We start from the raw sequence: 21729 nt of genomic DNA, 5'->3' as shown, positions 1-21729 counted from the left end.
TCTCTCGATGTCAGCCTGCACGGATGGTCCTGGGACCCAGGCTCCCATCCCTGCCTTGTGCGCAATGCTGCTTCCGATTAGCTCCCAGATCCAAATGTTGGATGGAGCCTCCTGTCCAGGACAACTGGCAGGATGTTTGCTTTGTACTTGCTTTGCCATCAGCAGGAGACCCTCGGAAAGGAGCATTCCCACTCCCGTGGAGTTTTCAGTTTTTTAAAGCTTGTTATGATGTCAGAGAACCTTTCCCTGGGGGTGTTTTTTTGTTTCCTGACCTTCTCTTCCATTTGGGACATCAACGTGGCCCCAAGATTTCTTCTGTCATTCACCATCTTGATTTCTCTCTTTCTCTTTCTCTCCCTCTCGCCCCGCACCCCTGTTCCTTTGATTTTATCTGGCCGTAGAGAGCAGGGCTGAGGGAGGGCTCGGAAGAGAAAGTCAAACCACCACGCCCCAGGGCCCCAGAGAGTGACACAGGAGACGAGGACCAGGACCAGGAGAGGGACGCAGTGTTCCTGAAGGACAACCACCTGGCCATTGAGCGTAAGTGCTCCAGCATCACAGTCAGCTCCACATCCAGCCTGGAGGCTGAGGTCGACTTCACGGTCATTGGTGACTACCATGGCAGCGCCTTCGAAGACTTCTCCCGCAGTCTACCTGAGCTCGACCGAGACAAAAGCGACTCAGAAACCGAGGGCCTGGTGTTCTCCCGGGATCTCAGCAAGAGGGGCCCCAGCCAGGATGATGAGTCCGGGGGCATCGAGGACAGCCCGGATCGAGGGGCCTGCTCCACCCCGGATATGCCCCAGTTTGAGGTACTGTGGAGCATCATCGAGACTGGGCCCATGGGGCACTGCATGTTCAGAGGGCCCTGGGCCATCTGTGAGAAGACTAAGCCACCAGCCTGCAGCCCAGAGTCCCTCAACCTGGAGCTCTCTCATGTTGCATGACTGTCCCTCCACAGACCAGCATGGTTCTGTGCGCGCATGTTTGCCATCTCGGGTTACCCCTAACATGCACTCCTTGGCGTTTTAACCCTGTCGCCCCATCGCTTCAAGCGGCGATAGGCAGTCTGGTCTTAGTCGGCTGCTCCTCTCCTGCCTGTGTTGCATGGCACTGCAGAGAGCATGTGCTCGTGGACTCGTGGGGCCTCCCCCGGCCTGGTCTGCAAGTCGATGGTTTCTGCTGATCCTGCCCTGGCCTCCTCTCCCTGGAGCCTGGGCTTCCCAGGGAAGGGGAAGCAGTCTCAATCCAACTGGCCCTGGGGCAGCAGTGGAAACTCCTAGAGAAGAGAAAACATCGTCACCGAGGGGGCACAGGGGTAGATTGTGTCTGGGCCTCTTTGCTTTGCGTCTTCCCTCCAGAAGGTCTTTGTCACATTATTCCTTTGCTCCCTCATCTCTTCCAGCCCCAGCCTGCCTCCTACCACACTCCCATGTCCCTATCCTCTAGGCATTGAAAGATAAGCTGGGCTTTTACTCTATACTGTATCTTCTGGATAAAAGGGTTTTCCTTCCTTTCTCTGCCTTGCAAACTTCTCATATTCCAGAATAGCGTTTAGATGTCAATTTCCTAGTAAACACTTTCCTGACCACCCTGGGCAGAAGTATTGTCCCCTCCACAACCCCCTTGCTTGGTAATGCTTATCTCCTGGCAGTATCCCAAGTAGTCAGGTTAGTGACCAGCAGGTCTGCTTTCCTACCAGGTGGCAGTTTCTCTAAGCCTTCACACGCCAGGCACTAATAGATGATTGAGTGAATGGATAGATCTCCAGGTTACGAACATCTCTAAGAATCTCCTCTCACCACCCTCCCAGCCAGATGACAAGCTAGCTTTCATTCATTCATTCATTCAGCTCACGTATGTTAATACCTGCTGTATATATTGCCATGAACTAGACCCAGTGGAAGACTCAGAAGAAACTGATCCTTTAACTTCAAACTTTTAGAGTAGAGGTTGTAAACTGGTGGCTCTGGGCCAGATCTGGCTAGCAGATGTGTTTTCTTTGACCTTGATTCAAAAACCAGGATATTGAATATAAAATCCAGGAGTTCTTTCATATCATTAAAAAAGGTCAGATGATCCAGTCATTCAGAAGCCATGGCCACAGTCGGCCGAACCTGAGCGGAACCGCATGTGCTCTCCAGTTCACCCCAGTCCTCAACAAGCCCGCCTGTTTATATCTCCTGCGTGGCCCCCGTGGGCCTCCAGGGGTGTGACTCCTGCTCTAAAGAACAGTTCAAATGAAGCAGCTAGGAGGTGGTGGCATAACCACTGCAGTCGTTCCGGATTCAGCGACGTTACCTATGTAGAGAAAATACTTAGTGTGGGGTTTGGCATAGAGCATTTGACTGAATAGTAGATATTCACTCAATGGTCGCCTAAAGCGCAGCACGTAGTCACCACCAGGTTGTGTGGCCGCAGGCCTGTCTGGGTGCTGCCGGCCGTTCTGGCTCTTCTTTTGAGCTGTTAGTCTGTGATGTCACGCCAACCCTCTTTTGGCTTGATCGGCATACCCTTCTGGAGACTTGGCCAGCTGCAGGGGTGGGAGATAATCCTATACCACAGCTGCCTGTGAGTGGGACTCATGCCTGGGCTTGAGTTACGGAATGTCTCGTCTCCCTACAGCCTGTGAAAACAGAAACCATGACAGTCAGCAGCCTGGCCATCAGGAAGAAGATCGAGCCGGAGGCTGTACTGCAGACCAGAGCCACCACTGTGGACACCCAGGTAACCGGTGTCTTCCAGCGTATCCTGAACACAAGTATAAGGAGGCATTTGGGGCTGGGATCCCCACCATGGACAGCCCTTTGGCCAACCCTTGCCACCTTGGCTTCCCCAGAGCCCCCATTTTAACTCTGATGCTCTTCAGAGCTTTCTTGTCCTCTCTGAGCTCTGGGAATGGGCAGTGGAATGGGTTCCTGTCCCGGGCAGACTATACCTCTTAAAATGTCAACTTCTCCATCTGTAAAATCAGAACGGTCATGTTTCCGCTGTCCTTCTGGGAGTTTTATAGGGACTAGTGGCTAGTGGATTAGGATCGTGGCTTCAGACTGTTTGAAGGAGTTGGAGAGGTTTCCTGTACCCCAGGTATCCCGCAGGCTGCTTGGGGAGAGAAGGGGTCAGACCCAATCCAGCTCGAGTCAGAATGGCTCACACTGGGTTGTTTTTTTATGAATAAGGGTTCTATATCAGATTGACAAACCGAACAAACTGAAAGAAAAATTTGTTTTAGCAAGATGAAATGTACTTAATACCCTGCAGAAAGTTACTGTCATGAATCGACACAAGCACACTACTTAGAGTGCATTTCCTAAGTTCCTTTTGTGGTTTTTAAGCTTCGAGATTGTGGGTTTTGGTTCTTCTTGGCCAGAAGAACTGCCGCCCCGAGGGCTTTTTTGCCCTGGAGACCAGTGTTTGTCTCAAAAACTAAAATTAAATTTAAACCAACACAGCATGGGCAACTCTGTCGTTTCCAGAATGTTTTCCTCCCACTTTTATAACAGACATAGGGGTTTATGAGGCTGCTAGCACAGCGGTCGAGACTGTGGATTTGTTTTCACACAGAGAAAGATAAAGAAAACTAAAAATGGGTCCAAATTCCACAGCTCAGTAATTCTTACTGGCATCAAAACAAAACAACAACAAAATATTCACAGTAACAAAATTCAAACAGAACAAATTGAAATTTTTCTTGTGATTCCCAGAGAAATATGTATGCATATACCAACATATATACTTACATCTCTAGATATTTAAATTTTTTACTGAAAAGAGATTGTTCTCTTTTACACTTACTTTTAAAAAATAATTTTCTTGGAGATCACTCCTTGCTGGCATGTGTGAACCCACCTTACTCTTCCTTATCCCACTCAGGAGTGGACCCTAATTTTTCACGCAGTCTCCCATCAGTGGATCTGTGCTTGTTTTTGTCTTTTGCAGCATCTGTGAGTGCTGCAGTGAACTTCCTTGTTCACACTTCTTGGCAAAATTTCAAAGTTTATATCCAAAGGGTGAATTCCTAGCAATGGGATCACCAAATCAAAAAGTACATGCATTGAAATTTGACTAGAATTGGTCAAATTGTCAAGGATTATTTTCCTTTCATCAAATAAGACCATTGAAATGAACTGGAGGACCTATGAGACCCCTCTGTAATTTGGTCTCTGTGTGGCCACCACCTCCACCAAGTGCATGTTCATTCACTCAGCCTGTCACTTTGTAACTGGGAATGCTGTGAGCCCAGGTGACAGATGCTACAGGTGTATTTGATTCTCCCTCTTGCTTGCTCTCTCTCTCATGACTCCTCCTCTGGCCAGCAGGTTGATGGGACTGCCCCAGGGGGTAAGGAGTTCATAACAACTGCTCCCTCCATCACCACGGAGACCATATCGACTACCATGGTAAGTAAGACCCAGGAGGTTTTCCTCTCTGACCAGCGCCCTTGCCCCCCGAAACAGCCAGATAACAAGCCAACACCACCGGCTGCGGTGGGAAGTCCTCATCTGCCCTCCTGTGTCGGGCCTGGGACATAGGTTTAGTCGTAGTTGCCAAAGGGCATCCGGCCAGACCTCAGTTTTCCAAATTGAATAATGTGGGAGGTGGAATCTGTGGGTCTCAGTTATCTGGGCCATCTCAGTTATAGCAGGGGTAAAGGAAAGATAGTACTATTTGATTATTTGATTATTGGCGAAGCCCAAGGATTTTGCCTGAAAGTCTTTCTGGAGGACCCATCCTCCTGGAGGATATCCATTTTCTCAAGTCTCAGGTACTTCCTCGCCTTGGTCAGTAGATGTCAGTACTTCAGTAGTACTGGTCAGTAGGTGTGTGGTGAACCTAATTTAGAGGCTCAGGATTTTGGACCTTCTTCCGAGAGACTCTGTGGTTCTGCTGCTTATTTGCTGTCTGACCTATGGAGGGGAGGTCCTTGGCTTCAGGTCTCCTCATCTGTAAAATGGGAATAATCCGATTCTGCCTGGTTCACAAGTTCTTAAGAGAGTCCAGTAACATCCTTTAATGATGACATAGAACAGATAGCATTTAGTACACAGGTTTTAGTGCTGAGCAATGATCTCATTGGTCCTCACAAAAACTGTGAGGTGGATGCTCTTTTTCATCTCCATCCTTTACAGATGAGGAAACTGAAGTTCAGAGAGGTTAAGTGACTTATCTAAGGTCACACAACCAATTAGTAGTAGAACCAGGTCAAACCCAGGCATTCTGACTCTGAAAGCCCTACTGTCCACCTCAATCATTCTACTCTGTTCCCTCATCCCGATTATTGTGGAAACTGGATGCATGTGTCTGGGGCTAGGGTAGGAGCTTGGGCTGGAGCTGGGGCATGTATCAGTGCCTGGGTCAGAGCTGTCTTGAGCTGTCAGGAAGTTATCAAATACTTTCTCTTGCCAAACCCCAGATGTACACATAGGAAGAGAATTACATTAATTTAGACTACCTCGCCAGGTAGGTTTTGAGTAAACAAAGATTTTAAGATAAATAAACCCAAACCAGTTACCAGCTCGCACAATTTTCTCCCTGGTCTCTCAGTTCCTCCTCTCCCCTCAACCCTTCCCCACAAGGCATCAGGTTGCCTATAGGGCTAAATTTAATTCAGTTCATGCTATGATGCGTAGGCAGTTACATCATTCATTTACTCATCCATCCATTGCCCATTCATTTGTTACCAAAACATTTATTAATTAGTCTCTATGTGCCAGTACGGGGACACAGAGTTGAAGAGAAGATACTGCCTGCTAGAATTCGTTTGTCCACATAACAATCATGGGCAGATTTGATGTGCTGTGCCCCAGTGTTTTGGTCCTGGGCACACAGTGGTGAACAAGGCCCAGCTCTCCCACTTCCTGGCTGGATGACCTTGGGCAAGTTACCTGAACCTCTCCAAACCTCACTTTCCACTTCTGTAAAGTGGGGTGAGGGGCAATAATCGCACATCTGTGGAATGGTCGATGCGAGGATGAGCTAGGGGAATCGGTGTGAAGCCCTCGGGAGAGAGCTCAGTACCACAGTACACGGTCTGCGATGTGAGTGGCCCTCATTTCTTTGCTGTCTTCATCATTATGCTTTCCCAGGGAGCATGGGGAGAAGAGGTGTGGGCGATACCATAGGAGCCAGGGGCGGCTTTATCCAAACAGTGACATCCGAGCTATGCTTGAAGGATAAAATTAAAGTGCAGTCCAGGCTGTGGGAACAGCAGGCGCCAAGGCAAGGGTGTGAAGGGGCTTAGTATTTGGTCAGCGAAGTGAGATGTCAGGTATGCGGGGGAAGGGAAGGGGGAGAAGAGGCTGGAAAGGAGGGCTGGGCCAGGGCTTGAAGGGTCTCAAATGTCATGTGCGACGTTAAATTCCATCCCGGAGACCATGGAGAATCACTTGAACTTTTTACGTAGGGGCGTGAGGTCAACAAAATGTGAATTTCTGTGCTTTAGAAAGGTTACTCTGGCAACCTTTGTGGAACATGACTGAAGCAAAAATTCCTTGGGGTGTGCGTTCCTTTTTTTTCTTTCTCCTTCTCTCCTTTCCTTCCTCCTTTCTTCAGCAAATATTTACTGAACACCCACGCTGTGTGAAGTACTGTGCCAGGCAATGTGAATCCAGCACTGAAGGAGACAGACAGTATCCCTGAGCCCACGTGCTATTAGGGGCGACTGAAAGAGAAGGCAGGGAACTGGTGTAGGGGCTGGTGCAGAGCCAGAGTGTGAGGAGGTAGATGCCGAGGAGAGGGGCGGGCTTAAGGGAGGCCTGGAGGAGGAAAGCGCAGGATTCGCTCATTGATAGAGCGTTCAGGTGACAGAAGAAAAGATGGGCTGGTGATGTTGCTCACCAGCCCACTCATTCTCAAACTGCAGTCCTGGGAACCTGTTAGAAAGGCGAATTCTCGGGCCTCGCCCCAGATGTATTGACTCAGAAACTCTGACATGGGGCCCAGCAGTCTTTGCCTTCACATGTCTTCCATGTGATGCCCCTTAAGTCCGAGAAGCACTGATGTAAACACAGAGCACTGGACAGAGTGCCCTTTCAGCTCAGCTACGTGTCAGGGGCGAGAGGAGGTAGCACATTCCATCTTGGATCTGATGAGTCCAAGTGCCTATGGGACATTTCCGGGGGAAAATGTCTAGGACACAAGTGGGCTACAGCTAAAGAGATAAGGAATGGTGGCCTTGATGAGGAAGCCTTGAGTGGCTCAGGGGGCCCAGAGAGAGGATGGCGAGGAGGAGAGGAGCTCAGAGTGCATGGGAGGAAGGGTCCAGAGCAGAGATGGTGCCATCGCCCTGGTCAGGAGAGAAGCTGCTCCTCCTCGAGGTAGGAGAGAGGATTGATTGTTCAAGATACAGGAGAGACAAGCAGAACAGATGATGATGCCTTGTTTTGAATGACCCATGTCCCCGTTTGTGGCCTCTGTTTTCGGTGTGAAGGTGGAGGTGAGGCTTTGCCCAAGAAAGAGAAAGCAGTGGCAGAAGAGGTTTTAGGGGAGAATGGCCTGGACTGACAAAGTGCCTAGTGGCTGTTTCCTAAGCCGAGAGAAAGGAAGCATTGAGCCTGGAAGGCTGTCCTTTTAAGGACTGCTGCTGATGCCACATTTTGGGGCTCCATCTGAATAAGTGCTTGTGAATGGTGTACCAGGTGACCAGGTCACTGACAGGCATGGGGAGCAGGCAGGGCAAAGGCTGAGGGTTTCTGTCCTCACCCACCCCCCCAGCAGGCAGAAGTCCAGATCTAGTTGCAGGCACAGACCAGGACCAGGATCCGGCCGCTGGGCAGCTGCAGAATGGACACAGCTCTGGGCCTCTGGACAGTCAAGGCTGAGCCCTGAGATGGTGCAGAAAGTGGGAGGTAGAGTCTGGCTGCTGGCTGGGCCCCTTGCTCGATGTGGGCCAGTAAGGCCAGGGCCAATTCCACGATTATCTGGCAGCCAGAATCCAACATAAGACCAGGAGAGCTGGCTCAAGGGTAAGAATTCCAAGGGCAGAGGGGCGTTGCAGAAGGAGCGTGTTGGACTTGGAGTCTGACAAATGTGGATGTGACTCTGGGGTCTTTCACTAATTTGCTGGGGAACTTGAACAAGCCACTTAATATTCTCTGGCCCTGCAGTTTCTCAACTACAAAACAGGAATTTTAAAATGATTTGTTCTGAGGATTAAATGAGATAATGCATCCTCACGATAATACCTAGTACATAGCAAGTAGTCAGAAAACAATAGCTGTTATTGTTACTAATAGCTGGCCTATACACCTATATTAATCCTATTGCTTTCTCCTCTGTTAGCCTCCTAACATCTCTGTGAGAGTGGGGCAGATGTTCCTTTTAAAAAAATAATTTTAAGATAATTTTTTCAGAGCAGTTTTAGATTCATAGCAAAATTGAGAGGGAGGTACAGAGATTTCCCATATATTCCCTGTCCCCACTTTTACACAGCTTCCCCCGTGATCAACATCCCCCACCAGAATGGGACATTTGTTATCACTGATAAACCTATATTGCAGGGGTCCCTCTTTATAGGTAAATCCATGAGGCCCATAGAGGAGAAGTAGCTCTGCCCCAGGTCATGCGGCTAGAATGTGGCAAGGCCAGGATGAGAACCTCACTGACTCAGCCCCTTGGTTAGTGCTTACAGAGAGCAATACCATGTCTTGTTCACCACAGTGTCCCTAATGCTAGCCGCTCTTTAAATGTTTGTTGAAGGACCGAGTGTGTGTATTAGTACGTAAGCATACGAGTGAGTGAGTGTATGAATAAGTGAGTGAGTGCGTGAGAAATGAGAGGAGGCCGAACTGAAGGATGCCTTCCGCTCTCTGCTTCTAATGTCACTACTCGACCTTGTGGCCGTGAGAGCTACGGGGCCATGTATTCCGGCCACCCTTGGGGCCCACCCACCTGAGACCTGGCCATCTGAGCACTATTGTTTCCCCAGGAGAACAGTCTCAAGTCCGGGAAGGGGGCAGCTGCCATGATCCCAGGCCCACAGACGGTGGCCACGGAAATCCGTTCTCTTTCTCCGGTAAGTGGGCAGGGCCAGCTCAGGCTAGGGGACTCCACACTGAGAATGTGGACCCGGGTCCACAGGTGGCCCAAGCAAGTACAGCACAGAGTCCAGGAGGCTCCTCTTTTAAGTGCAGCACCAGGAAGCCGCATCATTTTCAGAGGCCCACAGAGATTTTGGAGCCCACCAGAGTCTCGTCCATTGCCCTCCAACCCTCATACACACACACGCACACATGCATGCACACGTACACACACACGCAGGCAGGGCATTGGCAGTGTGAAGGTGAAGTGGCCCCTCCCCTCGGTGGTACCTGTGATGTGACAGCTCTATTGCATCTGCTCTCCTTACTGACCAGGAGGAGCGATGGACTGGGAGTCCAGAGGCTTGGACACTTGATCCGGCTCTGTTGGTGGCTGCCCCGTGAGCCTGGGTCTGACCTGTGAAGTCTCCTGCACCTCCTGCATTCTCCAGATCTGTCCTTCTCATCATCTAGCCCCAGAGCGAGCATGTTCGTGGTTCTGAGAGGGTGGGGGATCAAGAGGCCTTTCTCTGCCTTGGATCCCTCTGTTTATTCTTCCAAGATGCCAGGATTCTTAAATTTTAGGCTCTTGTTAGGATTCTGAGCCTCAGGAATCTCAGGTTCTAGGAATTTTAGATTCCAGAGTTTGAGAATTTCGTGAGTCTAACACTCTGAAGATTCCAGTATTTCCGAATTCTTAAGATTCAGTGGTTCGTAGCATCTTGGCTTCCAAACTTCACCTCGATGGGACCCCTGCTTGTCCCTCGGTTTACCCCACCCCTGTCCCCACCCTGCAGAGCCCAGAGTCTTCACCTGACCCCAGGGTGGGGGTGGTTATATTCTGCAGATCATCGGGAAAGATGTCCTCACCAGCACCTACGGCGCCACTGCGGAAACCCTCTCCACCTCCACCACCACCCATGTTACCAAAGTGAGTAGCAGCAGGGTGCCATATGCCCCCAGTCTGGCTGTGGGGCTCGGGAAGGTCATTGCCTTTGCTCTGCCTTATAACATGGACAGAGAAGACCTGTGGTGGTTCCAGTCTCTGGAGTGCTGTGTGCTTTGTTCTGTGTTATGGGTTATCATAGTCATAGACCTGCCTTTCAACGCTGACAGCCAGGCTTGGGGGACAAGACCATCTCCTTGGAAGTAATAGTGAACCATGGCATTTGCGCCTTATAGACCTTAAGTGCTGGAGAGATTTAGAGAGAGGCGATATAAAGAAGGCTCAATGAGTGAGGAAGGGTCTTCTGGAAAAAAGTGGTGTTTGTGAAGGGTCTTAGAAAGCCAGGTAGGACTTGTGAGGGAGAAGAAGGCAGAGACAGACACTCTACACAATGTGGAATATCGAAGCAGAAGCTGTGTGTTTGCTTGTTCTTTCACTGAGCAGATGTTAGTGTGCATCAAACTTATACTGGCCTCTGTGCGAGGGGCTACTTGAGGGGCCGTAAGCAATACATGTTGTGGGAAACAGGAGCTGTGGTCTCTGCCAGGAATAAGCAGCATGTGGAGGCATAACTGTGGGAAATTAGGTTGGACTGGGGCCAGGGAAAGCAGAATAGAGACAAATAAGACATATTCCAGGACAAATATGATGACAGAGGGCCTGAGTCTGAGAGCCTTTGGAAAGCTGTCAGGGTTTCTTAACTAGAGAGTGACCCAGTGAAAAGGGGTTTAAGGAAAGGAGATTAGACCCACCAGGATGTGTAGGTAGATGGGAGAAAGAAGAGAGTGAATTATGTAAAGACTAGGGATGGAGGGCCTGGACCAGGGTGGGAGTCAAAGCGAGGGAGGGAAGAGGAAGGGCCGAGAAGGGAGGCATTCCTGATGTGTCAGCCATGACTCAGCCAGTGAAGACACAGGGCTGAGGACAGGCTGGCACATCCATGCCTGAGTGGCCAGGAGGAAGGCAGAAGGGTGGAACCCTGAAAGAGAGAGGTCAGGGAGCCCGGTTGAGTTGCAGGTTCTGCCAGGCCATCCAAAGAAGTCTGGAAGGTGGCACTGGCCCTTTATACACACACACTGTCTCAGCTCTGCCCCCTGCTATGTAGGACTCGGCATCTCTGCACAGTCCCCAGAAAGCGCCCACTCTCACCAAAGCATTAGTGTGCAATGTTGACTTCACTGGAAGCTTTATGGGAAGGTTTTCCATCACATACCCCACTGCAAACAACTCAGAAAACTCTTCTTCCCGAAGTTCCTCCTGGCACTGCCAGTTGGGAGCCTCCTCTTCTGTCTGTCCATTCCTGACTCCAGCTGGGACTTCCTTCAGCCACCACCCTCCTTTAATATGTCAAGCAATTAGGTCCTGCCCCATTTCTACTTCTAAACTCACACCCAAACCTGGCCCTTTGGAAAACAGTGGTGGTTGTCAGTTTCATCAACAAAATTTCTCTTGTAGTGTTGTTTAAAGTCATTTAAGGTAGAACCTTGTCACCATTCACATTTCATTCATGTGTTCATTCAACAAATCTGCGTTTAGCACCTGCCCTGGTCAGATTGGACAGGGTGGTGGGGGAGGAAGGGATACAGAGATGAACAAAAGATAGCCGCTGCCTTCAAGAGCTCCAGCCTAGTGAGCAATGCCAGGTCCCATACAAAAAGTCAGCATAGAACCATGAGAGATACAAACTTGGTGCTCAGGAAGTGCCGAGGAAGGAATGTGGAAGGGTCACCCACCAGGGTCAGGGAGGCTGAGACAGCATTTGACCAGAGCTTGGAAGACCTAGAGCAGGCAGTTTGGTAGCTGGGGGAGTGGTGGCTATCAGGCAAGATCTGTCCTTTGAAGTCCCAAAACCAGAAAAGGAAAAAACTGAGGGAGCCAGGAGAGAAGGTGACTGCTGGTTCCAGCCATGCCCTTGAGAGATACTTTGGATAGGTCCCCTTTTGCGGCTATTGTCCCAGCAGGACTCAAAGTTGACCTTGGCTCCCTCTCCCCCTGCAGACTGTGAAAGGAGGGTTTTCTGAGACGAGGATCGAGAAGCGAATCATTATTACTGGGGACGAAGATGTTGATCAAGACCAGGTATGAGGATAAGGAATGTTATTCCCAGTGGCACTGGCCAGTCCCCAGTCCCTGCCATATTGGGTTACCCATGAATGGCTGCCCTTGTGGGCTGAGAAGATGTCCACTTCTGCTGACCCTGTTCAGACAAGGGGCCAGCAAGGAAGGGCTATTGAATGGGAACCAGAAGGAGCCAGACGACGACCCTTTCATTCCTCTGTTTCCCCAGCTGTGCACTAAGCAGCTTGTCGGTCTCCGTGGTCTCTCCCATATTTGATATTCAACGTTTCCTCACTTTGCTGTTCTTCTCCACCAGGCCCTGGCTTTGGCCATCAAGGAAGCCAAACTGCAGCATCCTGACATGCTGGTAACCAAAGCTGTCGTATACAGAGAAACAGACCCATCCCCGGAGGAGAGGGACAAGAAGCCACAGGTAAGGCTCATGAGGCTCAGCAGCCATGAGAGGGAGGAAGGAACTGTGGTAAGATCCTCTGAGGTCATTTCCATCTGAGAACCCATCACGTGACTTGGTCCCTGGCACAGCTTTGACCCCTCCACCAATACAGTGAATCAGAATGGGGAAGAAGCCCGGTTCTTTGGCTTCTTTGAGGTTTCAGGCCCCAGACCCAGAAAAGTGAGTTTAGAAATGGTAAGAAAAGGACAGAGACGATTGACTGGGTTCTTAGGTGGGCCAGATGGAGGCCAGTGGAAACTTGTTGGCCATGGCCTATGAGCTGGAAATCTGAAAAAGTCCTACCAGGCCTAGTGCCACATTCCCGTCCCAGAGTTTCTGTCTCCATCACAGGTCACCAGATACTGCTCAGAGGAAGTGTGCTGACCAAAGCCCTTGATCCCATCGGTCTTGCTAGGTTGTAAACCCCTGACTTCTCAGGCACCTAGGGCCAGGGTCTCAGGTGCCGCAATATTTTTCTATTTCCTCGCGGACTATCAATACCTTGGTGAATAAAAGGAATGAGATGGTGTACAGCAGACAGGGCTTTCCTTGGTCCAAACTGAAGAAGGAGTTCTTCTGGTCTCTCTGGAACTTTACTGAAATTCGTCAGACTTATAACAAAATCTCACAGACACTGAGTTGAGTGAAATAAGTCAGACATACAAGGTACAAACTGAGTCCATTCATAGGAAGTTCAAAAACAGGCAAAACTAATCAATGATGATAAAAATCGGAATAGTAGTTATTTCTGGGATATGATATTAACAGTGCAGAGTCACGAGGGGGCTTTCTGGGGTGCTGGAAATGGCAGCCTCTTGAATTGGGTGGGTTGAACAGGTTTATCCATATATAAACATTTGTCGAGCTCTACACTTAGATTTGTGCTCGTGACACATTTCACATGTTATATCACAATGAAAAAAAAAGCCCATCTCAAAGACCCTCCCAAACAGCCGGTCTCCTTTTGCCTTCTTCTCTGATAAATGAAAACAATGCCTTCTAGAAAGATACAAGAGTTTCTTTCTCTTCCTTTGATTACCACCTGCTTTGTGTCTGAAGAAAAAACACTGAAACATTTTCCTGCCACTTTGAAAGATTGCCAGACTCTCATCTGGACTGTGTTGTCCAATAGAACTTTCTGCAATGATGGAAATGGTTTTCCTTTTCTTACAATGTAGGTGTCACTAGCCTCCCAGGGCTGTCGAGCACTTGAAATTGGCTAATCTGAAATGAGAGGTGCTTTAAGAGTAAAATAAATATAGAGTTTTGAAGATTTAATATGAAAAAAAAAAGAATGTAAAATATCTCGATAATTTTCCTATTGATTACATGTCAAAATGATAATGTTTGGATATATTGGGTTAAGTAAAATATATGATTAAAATTAATTTCTCCTTTTACTGTTTTTAATAAAAATTAAACTTTGGAATTTTAATTTGGAAATTAACATTTTCTATTTAAAAAATTTAGAAAATTAGAAATCTTTGGAAAATAGATTGTCTAGAAAATCTATAATCTAGAAAATTAAAAATTCCGTATGTGTCTCTCACTCTTACCTTCTGTCAGATAGTGCTGGTCTAGAAGTGTATACGGACCATGGGTGGAGCCTAACTTCCAGCTTTCCTCAGACTTTCATGCACGCGACTGTCACTTCTTTCCCTTCAGTTGTTTAATTATTCTTGATTTTTCTTGCCCAGATCTCAGAGTGGTAGAGCGCCATGCCGGTGCTGAGCTGGCAGTATCACCTGGGGAACATAGATGATAGAGGACCGTTGCCGTAAAGTCTGGTTTAGAAGCACTGGGCCAGGACCTGGGAATCTTTACTTACACCTTGGTCCTTAGGAAGTCCACGTGCAGCCAGGTGTTTGGAGCCACAGATGCAAAGAACTCTGTGCTGGAAATCCAGGGGCCTGACGCCCATCCCTGCCATTCCACTGACCGGGTGTGTGGCCGCGGGTCATTTTCTTCCCTCATGGGGACTCAGTTTCCTCGTTTGCAAAATGAAGAGATGGGGCAAGCCCCCATCCATTTATTGTCCGCTGGCTGTTTGTTTGCTTTCCTAGAGTGTCTGTTGTGTGTCTGTCATATCTTCTCTATTCCCTGTCTCATTCCTCCTCATCTTTCCTGGAGCATCCTCAGCCAGTCCCCCAGGCTCCTGCCTTCCCATTTTCCCTGGCCATTCAGAGCTCTTGTCCCAGTCTCCACACCTGCCCACCCCACCACCATGTCATCTTTCACGTCTGCCTACCTCGCTGCTCCCTCGGCTGTCTCCTTCCCACCTTCTTGCTCCTCTTTTAGTTATTTCTTTGATGCCATTGTCCCATGCACCATCATACACCCTCCGTCTTTCTCTTTTGGATCCTTCTGTAAAGGTCACCCTTTTTATGTTGTCCTGGAGAGGCGGATGTTTCTCCCTTGCCTTTTCCTCCCACATTCTTTACTATTCATTATCACCAAGTAGGAACCACCTCTGACTTTTAATATAGTCAGACTCACTAATTCTGGGGGAGAGATCTCTGAATGAGAAAACTCCCTTTTAAAGTGCTTGGAGAATGTTGGTTTAATGGATGGACGTGTCTTGGTACCCTAAGGAAGAGCTCTGTTGTCCTGAAGACCTGGATTCAAATTTCAGTCCTGCCTGTTATTAGCTGCATGACGTGGAACAAGTTATTTAACCTTCTCAAACATGCCTCCTCCTCAGCCAGGTGGTGATGATAATCATAGTAGTAACAAACTGCTTTAATTATGGAGTTCTTACTCTGTTTCAGGCACCTGGCTATACAATTGACATACCTACTGTTATCTGCTCATTCATTTTATATTTGAGGGCACTTGAGACTCTGAGACATTAGGTGACTTACTTACAGTCATAGAGTTGGGAGCATGATGGATTAGAGAGTCAGATTTCATCTGTTAGACTCTACATCTGCTCTATAGTAGAAAAGTCATGACACTGACTTTTCATACTCTCTATCACACAGGTTTACTGAGGTCATATGTATGTAGTAGTTAGCACTGTCCCTGGCACATAGTAAGTGCTCAATAAAACGAATTATGACTATTATTACTATTGACTCAATGTAGGCTAATAAAATGCTACATGTTTGGACTGCCGTAATAAACTAAGAAGAATAAATTATAAAACTATATTCTTTAGATGTCCCTAGTACCTCTAAGGTGTCTATGGGCTGTTGAAGATATCCCATGTACCCAGAATCCTTTTTCCACTGAGTTATAGGGCAGGGACTTTATGGGTCAATGAGCAAAGTTAAAGGGCAGACAGAAATCCTCAGGAAGTAGCAGAATTGAATATACTCAGGCTTTGGAGCCAGGAACACCATGATAGTGGTGTGCTCAGAGGAACCTCCCTGGGCCTCAGTCTTCTCGTCTGAGTTAATAGCGTGAATCTATAAATTGGAGCTGTGATCATAAACAAAGACCTGTGACCGTCTCAGGTCAGGCTGCTGTAATAGAATACCATAGGCCGGGTGGCTTAAACAATGCACATTTGTTTCTCAGAGTTATAGAGGCTAGGAAGTCCAAGATCAAGATGTCAGTCATTTCATTTCCTGGTGAGAGCCCACTTCCTGGTTTGCAGACAGCCATCCTCTGTATATGTCCTCCCATGGCCAGGAGCAGAGAAAGAGACAATCTCTCTCATGTCTCTTTATATAAGGGCACTAATCCCATTTGTGAGGGCGCCACCCTTTGACCTAAGGTCCCAACTCCAAATACAATTGCCTTGAGTATTAGGGTTTCAACACATGAACTTCGGGAGGTCGGGGTGGGGAACATAAACAAGAAGTCCATAGCAGTGACTACCAGAGTGGTGTCTCACAGAAGGTGCTCAGCAGTGTGAACTTGCTTCCTGTCCTTCAGGGTTTTCCCATGTTGAGGGATGATGAGAGTCCTTAGTAAGTCAGTCTTAAACTTCCACCACCAGCCTGGTACACAAGGTCCTGTTTCCATGTGGGGTGGCCATCTTGCTGGTCTTCATCTTCTCTTCTCTCCCTGAGTCCTCCGGAAACATCTGTCCCTATTCCAGTTGATTCGGCCTTCCTTCTGGAAGTTCTTTCTCCTTGAAGTTCTTGCTGTGAGTGTAGAAAGCACACTCATCTCACAGTCTCTTCTCTGCAACCTCGCAGGCCAGATGTGTGGCTTCTGCTCCATCATCTCCCACTGGCCTGCCGCCTTCAAACAGGACCTGTCTCCTAAACCCTGTCAACCAAGAGGATGACATTCACCTAGCTACCTAGATTCTGAGAGCTTTCTTACTTAAAAATTTTTGATTAAATGGGGAAAAAAATAATTGACCTGTTCCAAAGTGGGAGCCTTAGGTTCTAACTAACTTTCTTAGTCATTGAATCTGGGCCTCAGTTTTCTCATCTATCAAATAAGCCAGGATCACATTTATATGATTGTATTAGTACTTGACCATATGTGAGTGATAAAAGGTAGGAATGATATGCACCTGTTAATAGTAGTTGCTATTTGCTGACATAGTGTTGATCACTGGAAAGACAACAATAAGTAAACAACAGCCCTTGTTCTCAAGATCAGAACAGCATGTGGTTAAATCAACAACTGTAGTAATAACAAGAACAGCCAGCATTTATTTAGCACTTAACTGTATGCCGATCCTTGTTTCGAATGCAGTAGTACCCAGTTTACAGAGGGAGCAACTGAGGTCTAAAGAGGTTAGGAAACTTGCCCAAGATTACAGAGCTGGTATGCTATGGAGTGGGATTTGAACTCAGGATTCAGGTTTGCAGAGCCCATCCCTTTAACCACTAAGTTTTGGAGTCAAACTTGTGTTGGGATCCAGGCTTCAGTTTCTTTTTCTAAACAATGCTTTCTGGGTTTAATCTCCAGGACATGGCAGCCCCATTGGGGAACAGAGAAGAAAAACAAACAACTTCTGCAATCATGACTAAATGTTTCTTAGAACTGAGAGATGATAGGAAGAAAAAGTGAAACGAGTGTAATCCTAGCTTCTCAGTGTTAAAGGAAACTTGGACAGATTTTCAGGCCAAAGGAAGATACACCACCTCCCTGGAAACAAACAAGCAAATACACTTGGGCTTTGGCAGCAGACAGATGGGAGTTCAGTTCTCAGCTATCACTTACAAGCTGTGTGGCCTTAGACAAGTCACCGTATCTTCCTAAGCCATAAGCAAAGACACAGGGTAAAGGCTAGCTAAAAGAGCCTCTTGCCATGTATTTAAATCTAGGTGACAAATGTTACTAACTTTTCTTTGTCTTCCTCCTTCCTTTGTGTCCCCCACAACTCTGGGTCCAGGAATCCTGACCTCCGTGAAGAGATGCTGGCATTTCTGGTCCAACCCAAGCCAGAGAACCATTAAGAAGGGGCCTTCATTCTGGATTCTCCGACTCAACACCAACGTCCCAGCTGCAACGTACTGTCACTGATGAGAGACTGGGAAAGGAAAAGCATATATATATAGATATATATATATATAGATATAGATATATATACAGGAAACACTGCGTCCTTGCACTGCTGCCAGGGCTGGCCGAGCATTGGCCAACAGCAACAACCAACATCTGAACACCTACGTTTCCTTTGCAGATAAATTGAAGAATTGGTGGGATTTTTCAGGGAAAAAAAATTATGATGACAATAATCCCTTGCTCTCTCCTTCGAAGCCCTGCGGAACGGCAAAAGCAAGCCAGACCACGAAGATCGTAGAAGTACAGTACAACCCTGGTTCTGCACATTACATCTAGTGGACGAACATTCCATTTGTTCTCCAGCGTCTGTTGCCCACTTACTCAAGTGCAAAGGAAAACCCTTTTGCAGCAAAGCAAGATAAGTCGCAGCAGCAAGACATGCACTGTCAACCGTTTTCCAAGAAAGAAAGGAAATTCCCCACTTGGAAAGGAGGAGGAGGAACACTGGATTATTATTTTTTGGGTCTTGACACTGGGCTGCAAAATCCTTCCTTTCTTCCACCTCCTCTCCCTCTCACAAGTCTCGTCATCATTTTCTGTCTGGGCTCTCTCCTCCCTCTCTCTCCCAACCCTGCACCCTTCGCCCTCTGTGTCCTGGTCCTGCTGAGGGCCACTGCAGATGACTCTCACTTGAAATGAGAAAGAGAGAAAGCAAGAACAGAAAACCAAGCCACAGGAAGGGAAGTAGACATTGTGTGTTTATGGGTTCTCATTATGAAGGTGCAGCTTGTAGGAGATTTGTATGGATGTGCTTTTAAGTTATGTATATTACATATAACGGGAAACCAATATTAAAATAAACAGTGCTGGTAAGTATAAAGCTGACATTTAAAATTTATAATTATCTGACTGTGATTGATGTATTCCAAGGTTCCTAGATCTCACTGAACTGGCCCAGCCAAGGAGACCCAAACTCTGGCTCTGGGTTGCTCACAGTAGGAGCTGACAGTTCAGTGTAGTAATACAGTGTGTGGTGTTTGTCATTGGTTGCTTGGTGGGGAGGGGCAGGGTCCCCAAAAGGAGAGACAGGGGTTTGGCAAGAAGGAAGAAACACGGATGTAGTCCAAGATGCCTTTTCCCCTGGGCAGCAGCAGCCAGGGCCTTGTTTATGCTCAGGCATGGGGTCCAGAGTTAGGATCTTGCTGCAGAATGTCCCCTAGCTCCCTAGTTAAGGGGCTTGCCTCAGTTTTCACTCCACTGGTTTCTTTTTTCTTTTTTCTTTTTTCTTTTTTGCCAAGTCTTGCCTTTCCCTGATTGAGTTGTCATAACTAACTCCCCATCCCACGGGAGGCGATGCCCCTAGTCACTGCAGTAGATGGTGGCTTTGACCTGGCTTTTTGAAAATTCCCAACTCTTTTTCTTTACCACTCCTGTATTCTGTCTGAATTATTCTCTTCTTCCTGGGCCAAAGCAGCCAGGGTAGAGACCATGAACACAAGAGCGTCCTGGTAGGTCAAAAGTGCATTCCAGAAGGCTTTGCCTACAACAGAACCAGCTGAGGATGGAAGTTGGTGCTGCTCAAAGTCTCTGTCGATGTATAAGACCCCGGCTTTGGAGACCTCCCCTTGAGTCAGCATCTGTACCTGTGCCCTCAGAGTCCCCAAAATTGCCTTGAGACCGCAGAAGCCCTTGGGAAAACCTGATCAAAAGCTTAGCATACAGGGGCTTTCCCAGGCTTTCCTGCCACAAGCTTCTTCTCTGAGCCCAATGAGTCCCCTTCTGAGGGAGTCTGTCTCCACTGCACTTTAATTTCTGAGTCCCCCCCTCACCTCTTCAGTCTTGCTTCTAAAGCAGTTGATAAAAGTCATTCAACACGTATTTATTGAGTATCTACTGGTGCCAGGCTCTATTCTTGGACTGAAGGAGAGAGTGGGGGTAGGGGGAGGGTTGGAACCTGGGAAGCCCACTGAATGAGCATTACACTTCCAACTGTGGCTGGCCCCTCAGAGCATTTCCGCATTCCCTCCAGTTATTGGACATTGCCCAGGGAGGCCTTCCAGAGAGCCCGGGCTTGCTTCTCCGTTACCCTGAGGATATATATGCTTAGCTGCTTACCTGGTGCTGACCTGAGGCAGGACAAGAAACCAGAATAGTCTGCCTCTGTGGGCAAAAATGGGATGGAGAGAGGGCAGGGAGCTCTGAACCTGGAGCTCAGATAGCAGAGTCCTCCAGAGCAGGCCCCGTCATCTGCTCCAACTCCCTGAGTGTGACAGCACACTTTCCTTGCACCAGGTTCATTTTACAACCCTTCCAGCCCTTCTCAACCTGAGAACTCCCACTCTTTCTGGGCCAAGAGCTGGAGTGGCTCTTCTCTGGGCCATCTGGAATTTGGCTCAGGCACTCCTGTCTTTGCTAGAACCAGGCATCCTGAACATACTGGACACACTTCAGAGGGAGAATATTTTCTCTGGGTTCTACACCTGCCTACGGACCTGGGCATGTGGCTTCAGTCAGGAATGAAGTGACCAGGCTTAGCTCGTGGGCCAGCCAGGGTTTGTGGAGATCTCTGTCCCACAGATGCTCTGACCTTCCTCCACAGAGAGGCAGGCAGTGCCACCAGGGAGAAGGGGAGCTGCAAAGCTGAAATCTAGGGCACTGTTTCCTCCACATCCTTTTCTTCATAGAGAATATAGATGTTTGTCTTGTCTGTCTTCAACTTACTTTCCCTTTTTTCTTTTTAATATTTGTCATCCTTTCTGTGCTGCGTCTCCACCCAGGAGACGATGTAGCATAGTAAAAAAAGTCCCAGATGGCAGTCAGGAGTTCTGGGTGGCCATCCTGAGTTAGTCCTGTGCCCCCTTTGGGGCCTCAGTTTCCCTACTTATAAAATGAGGAGGATAAATTATATGCTCTCCAGGATCTTTTTCTGCTCTGCCATCCTATAAATTTTCATTTTGTTTTGCTTTCTCGGGATCTTTTCCATCTGAGGGTACAGGAAGTGCCAGGACCTGTTTCAGTTTTTGAATCCTGCGAGCACATTCCAAGACTGGCCTGAAATTGCATGAGCAACATCACTTTAATTTTTTTTTTTTAAGCACCTTACCAACCAACTGCAATGCTGTCCTGTTCCTTTTTACTCACACCCCTCTCTCCTCTCTGGTCCCTGCGCTCCTGCACCTCAGTGCTCTGTGCTGTATGCGTGTGCTCTCTGTTCTTGTATACTCAATAAAAGTGAAATAAATGTGTTTGATGCTGAACCACAACTGTCTTAGCGCCTTTCTCTCTCCCTCCCTCCTTCTTCTTCCTCCTCCTCCTCCTCCTTCTTCTTCTTCTTTTTCTTCTTCTTCTTCTTCTTCTTCTTCTTCTTCTTCTTCTTCTTCTTCTTCTTCTTCTTCTTCTTCTTCTTCTTCTTCTTCTTCTTCTCTCTCTCTCTCTCTCTCTCTCTCTCTCTCTCTCTCTCTCTCTCTCTCTCTCTCTCACTAGTACACGTAGGCATTTCGAGAAAGATTAAAACCGTTGTGGAGAGATCTCAACATAGAACACTTTCATTCAACGAATATTTGCAGCTCCCAATGTGGTCCAGATCTTGCATTAGGCTTTCCAGGTGCAACAGCAAACAAGACTAAGTCCCTGCCCTCCAGGAACTCACAGGGTAGTGGAGGAAACAGACAACAAAATAGACAAGCAGTCAGAGACAATTCCTGAGTAATTAGCACGAGGAAGGAAATGCATGGTGGGATGGGGCGAATGGTCACTGAAGACCACCTTAAATAAAGTGGCCAGTTATGGCCTCCCTGAGGGAGGTTATTTTTGAGCTGAATGAAGAGAAATATCCAGTAAGG

The 21729-nt window shown here is 47.8% G+C and overlaps 1 protein-coding gene across 17 annotated transcripts in view; it reads left to right on the top strand.

Annotated features, from left to right (window-relative positions):
• Positions 1–21144, top strand: part of EPB41L1 (erythrocyte membrane protein band 4.1 like 1) — a 117341-nt gene extending 96197 nt beyond the window's left edge. For 8 of the 17 annotated variants that reach the window (XM_016148356.2, XM_016148358.2, XM_016148355.2 and 5 more), the window contains 8 exons: positions 402–812; positions 2626–2727; positions 4317–4400; positions 8927–9013; positions 9865–9948; positions 11962–12042; positions 12338–12454; positions 17775–21144. In XM_016148356.2, the coding sequence (XP_016003842.2) occupies positions 402–812; positions 2626–2727; positions 4317–4400; positions 8927–9013; positions 9865–9948; positions 11962–12042; positions 12338–12454; positions 17775–17783 (975 nt within the window). In that variant the 3' untranslated portion in view covers positions 17784–21144. The remainder of the gene's footprint in view (positions 1–401; positions 813–2625; positions 2728–4316; positions 4401–8926; positions 9014–9864; positions 9949–11961; positions 12043–12337; positions 12455–17774) is intronic. The other 9 variants (XM_016148364.2, XM_016148361.2, XM_016148349.2 and 6 more) reach the window with 6 other exon arrangements.
• The last annotated feature ends 585 nt before the right edge of the window (positions 21145–21729 follow it).

This window comes from Rousettus aegyptiacus, unplaced genomic scaffold (assembly GCF_014176215.1).
Source record: "Rousettus aegyptiacus isolate mRouAeg1 unplaced genomic scaffold, mRouAeg1.p scaffold_m13_p_12, whole genome shotgun sequence".
Lineage (NCBI taxonomy): Eukaryota > Metazoa > Chordata > Mammalia > Chiroptera > Pteropodidae > Rousettus > Rousettus aegyptiacus.
The sequence above is the reverse complement of the archived record's forward strand: the minus strand, read 5'-3'. Positions and strand labels throughout refer to the sequence as shown.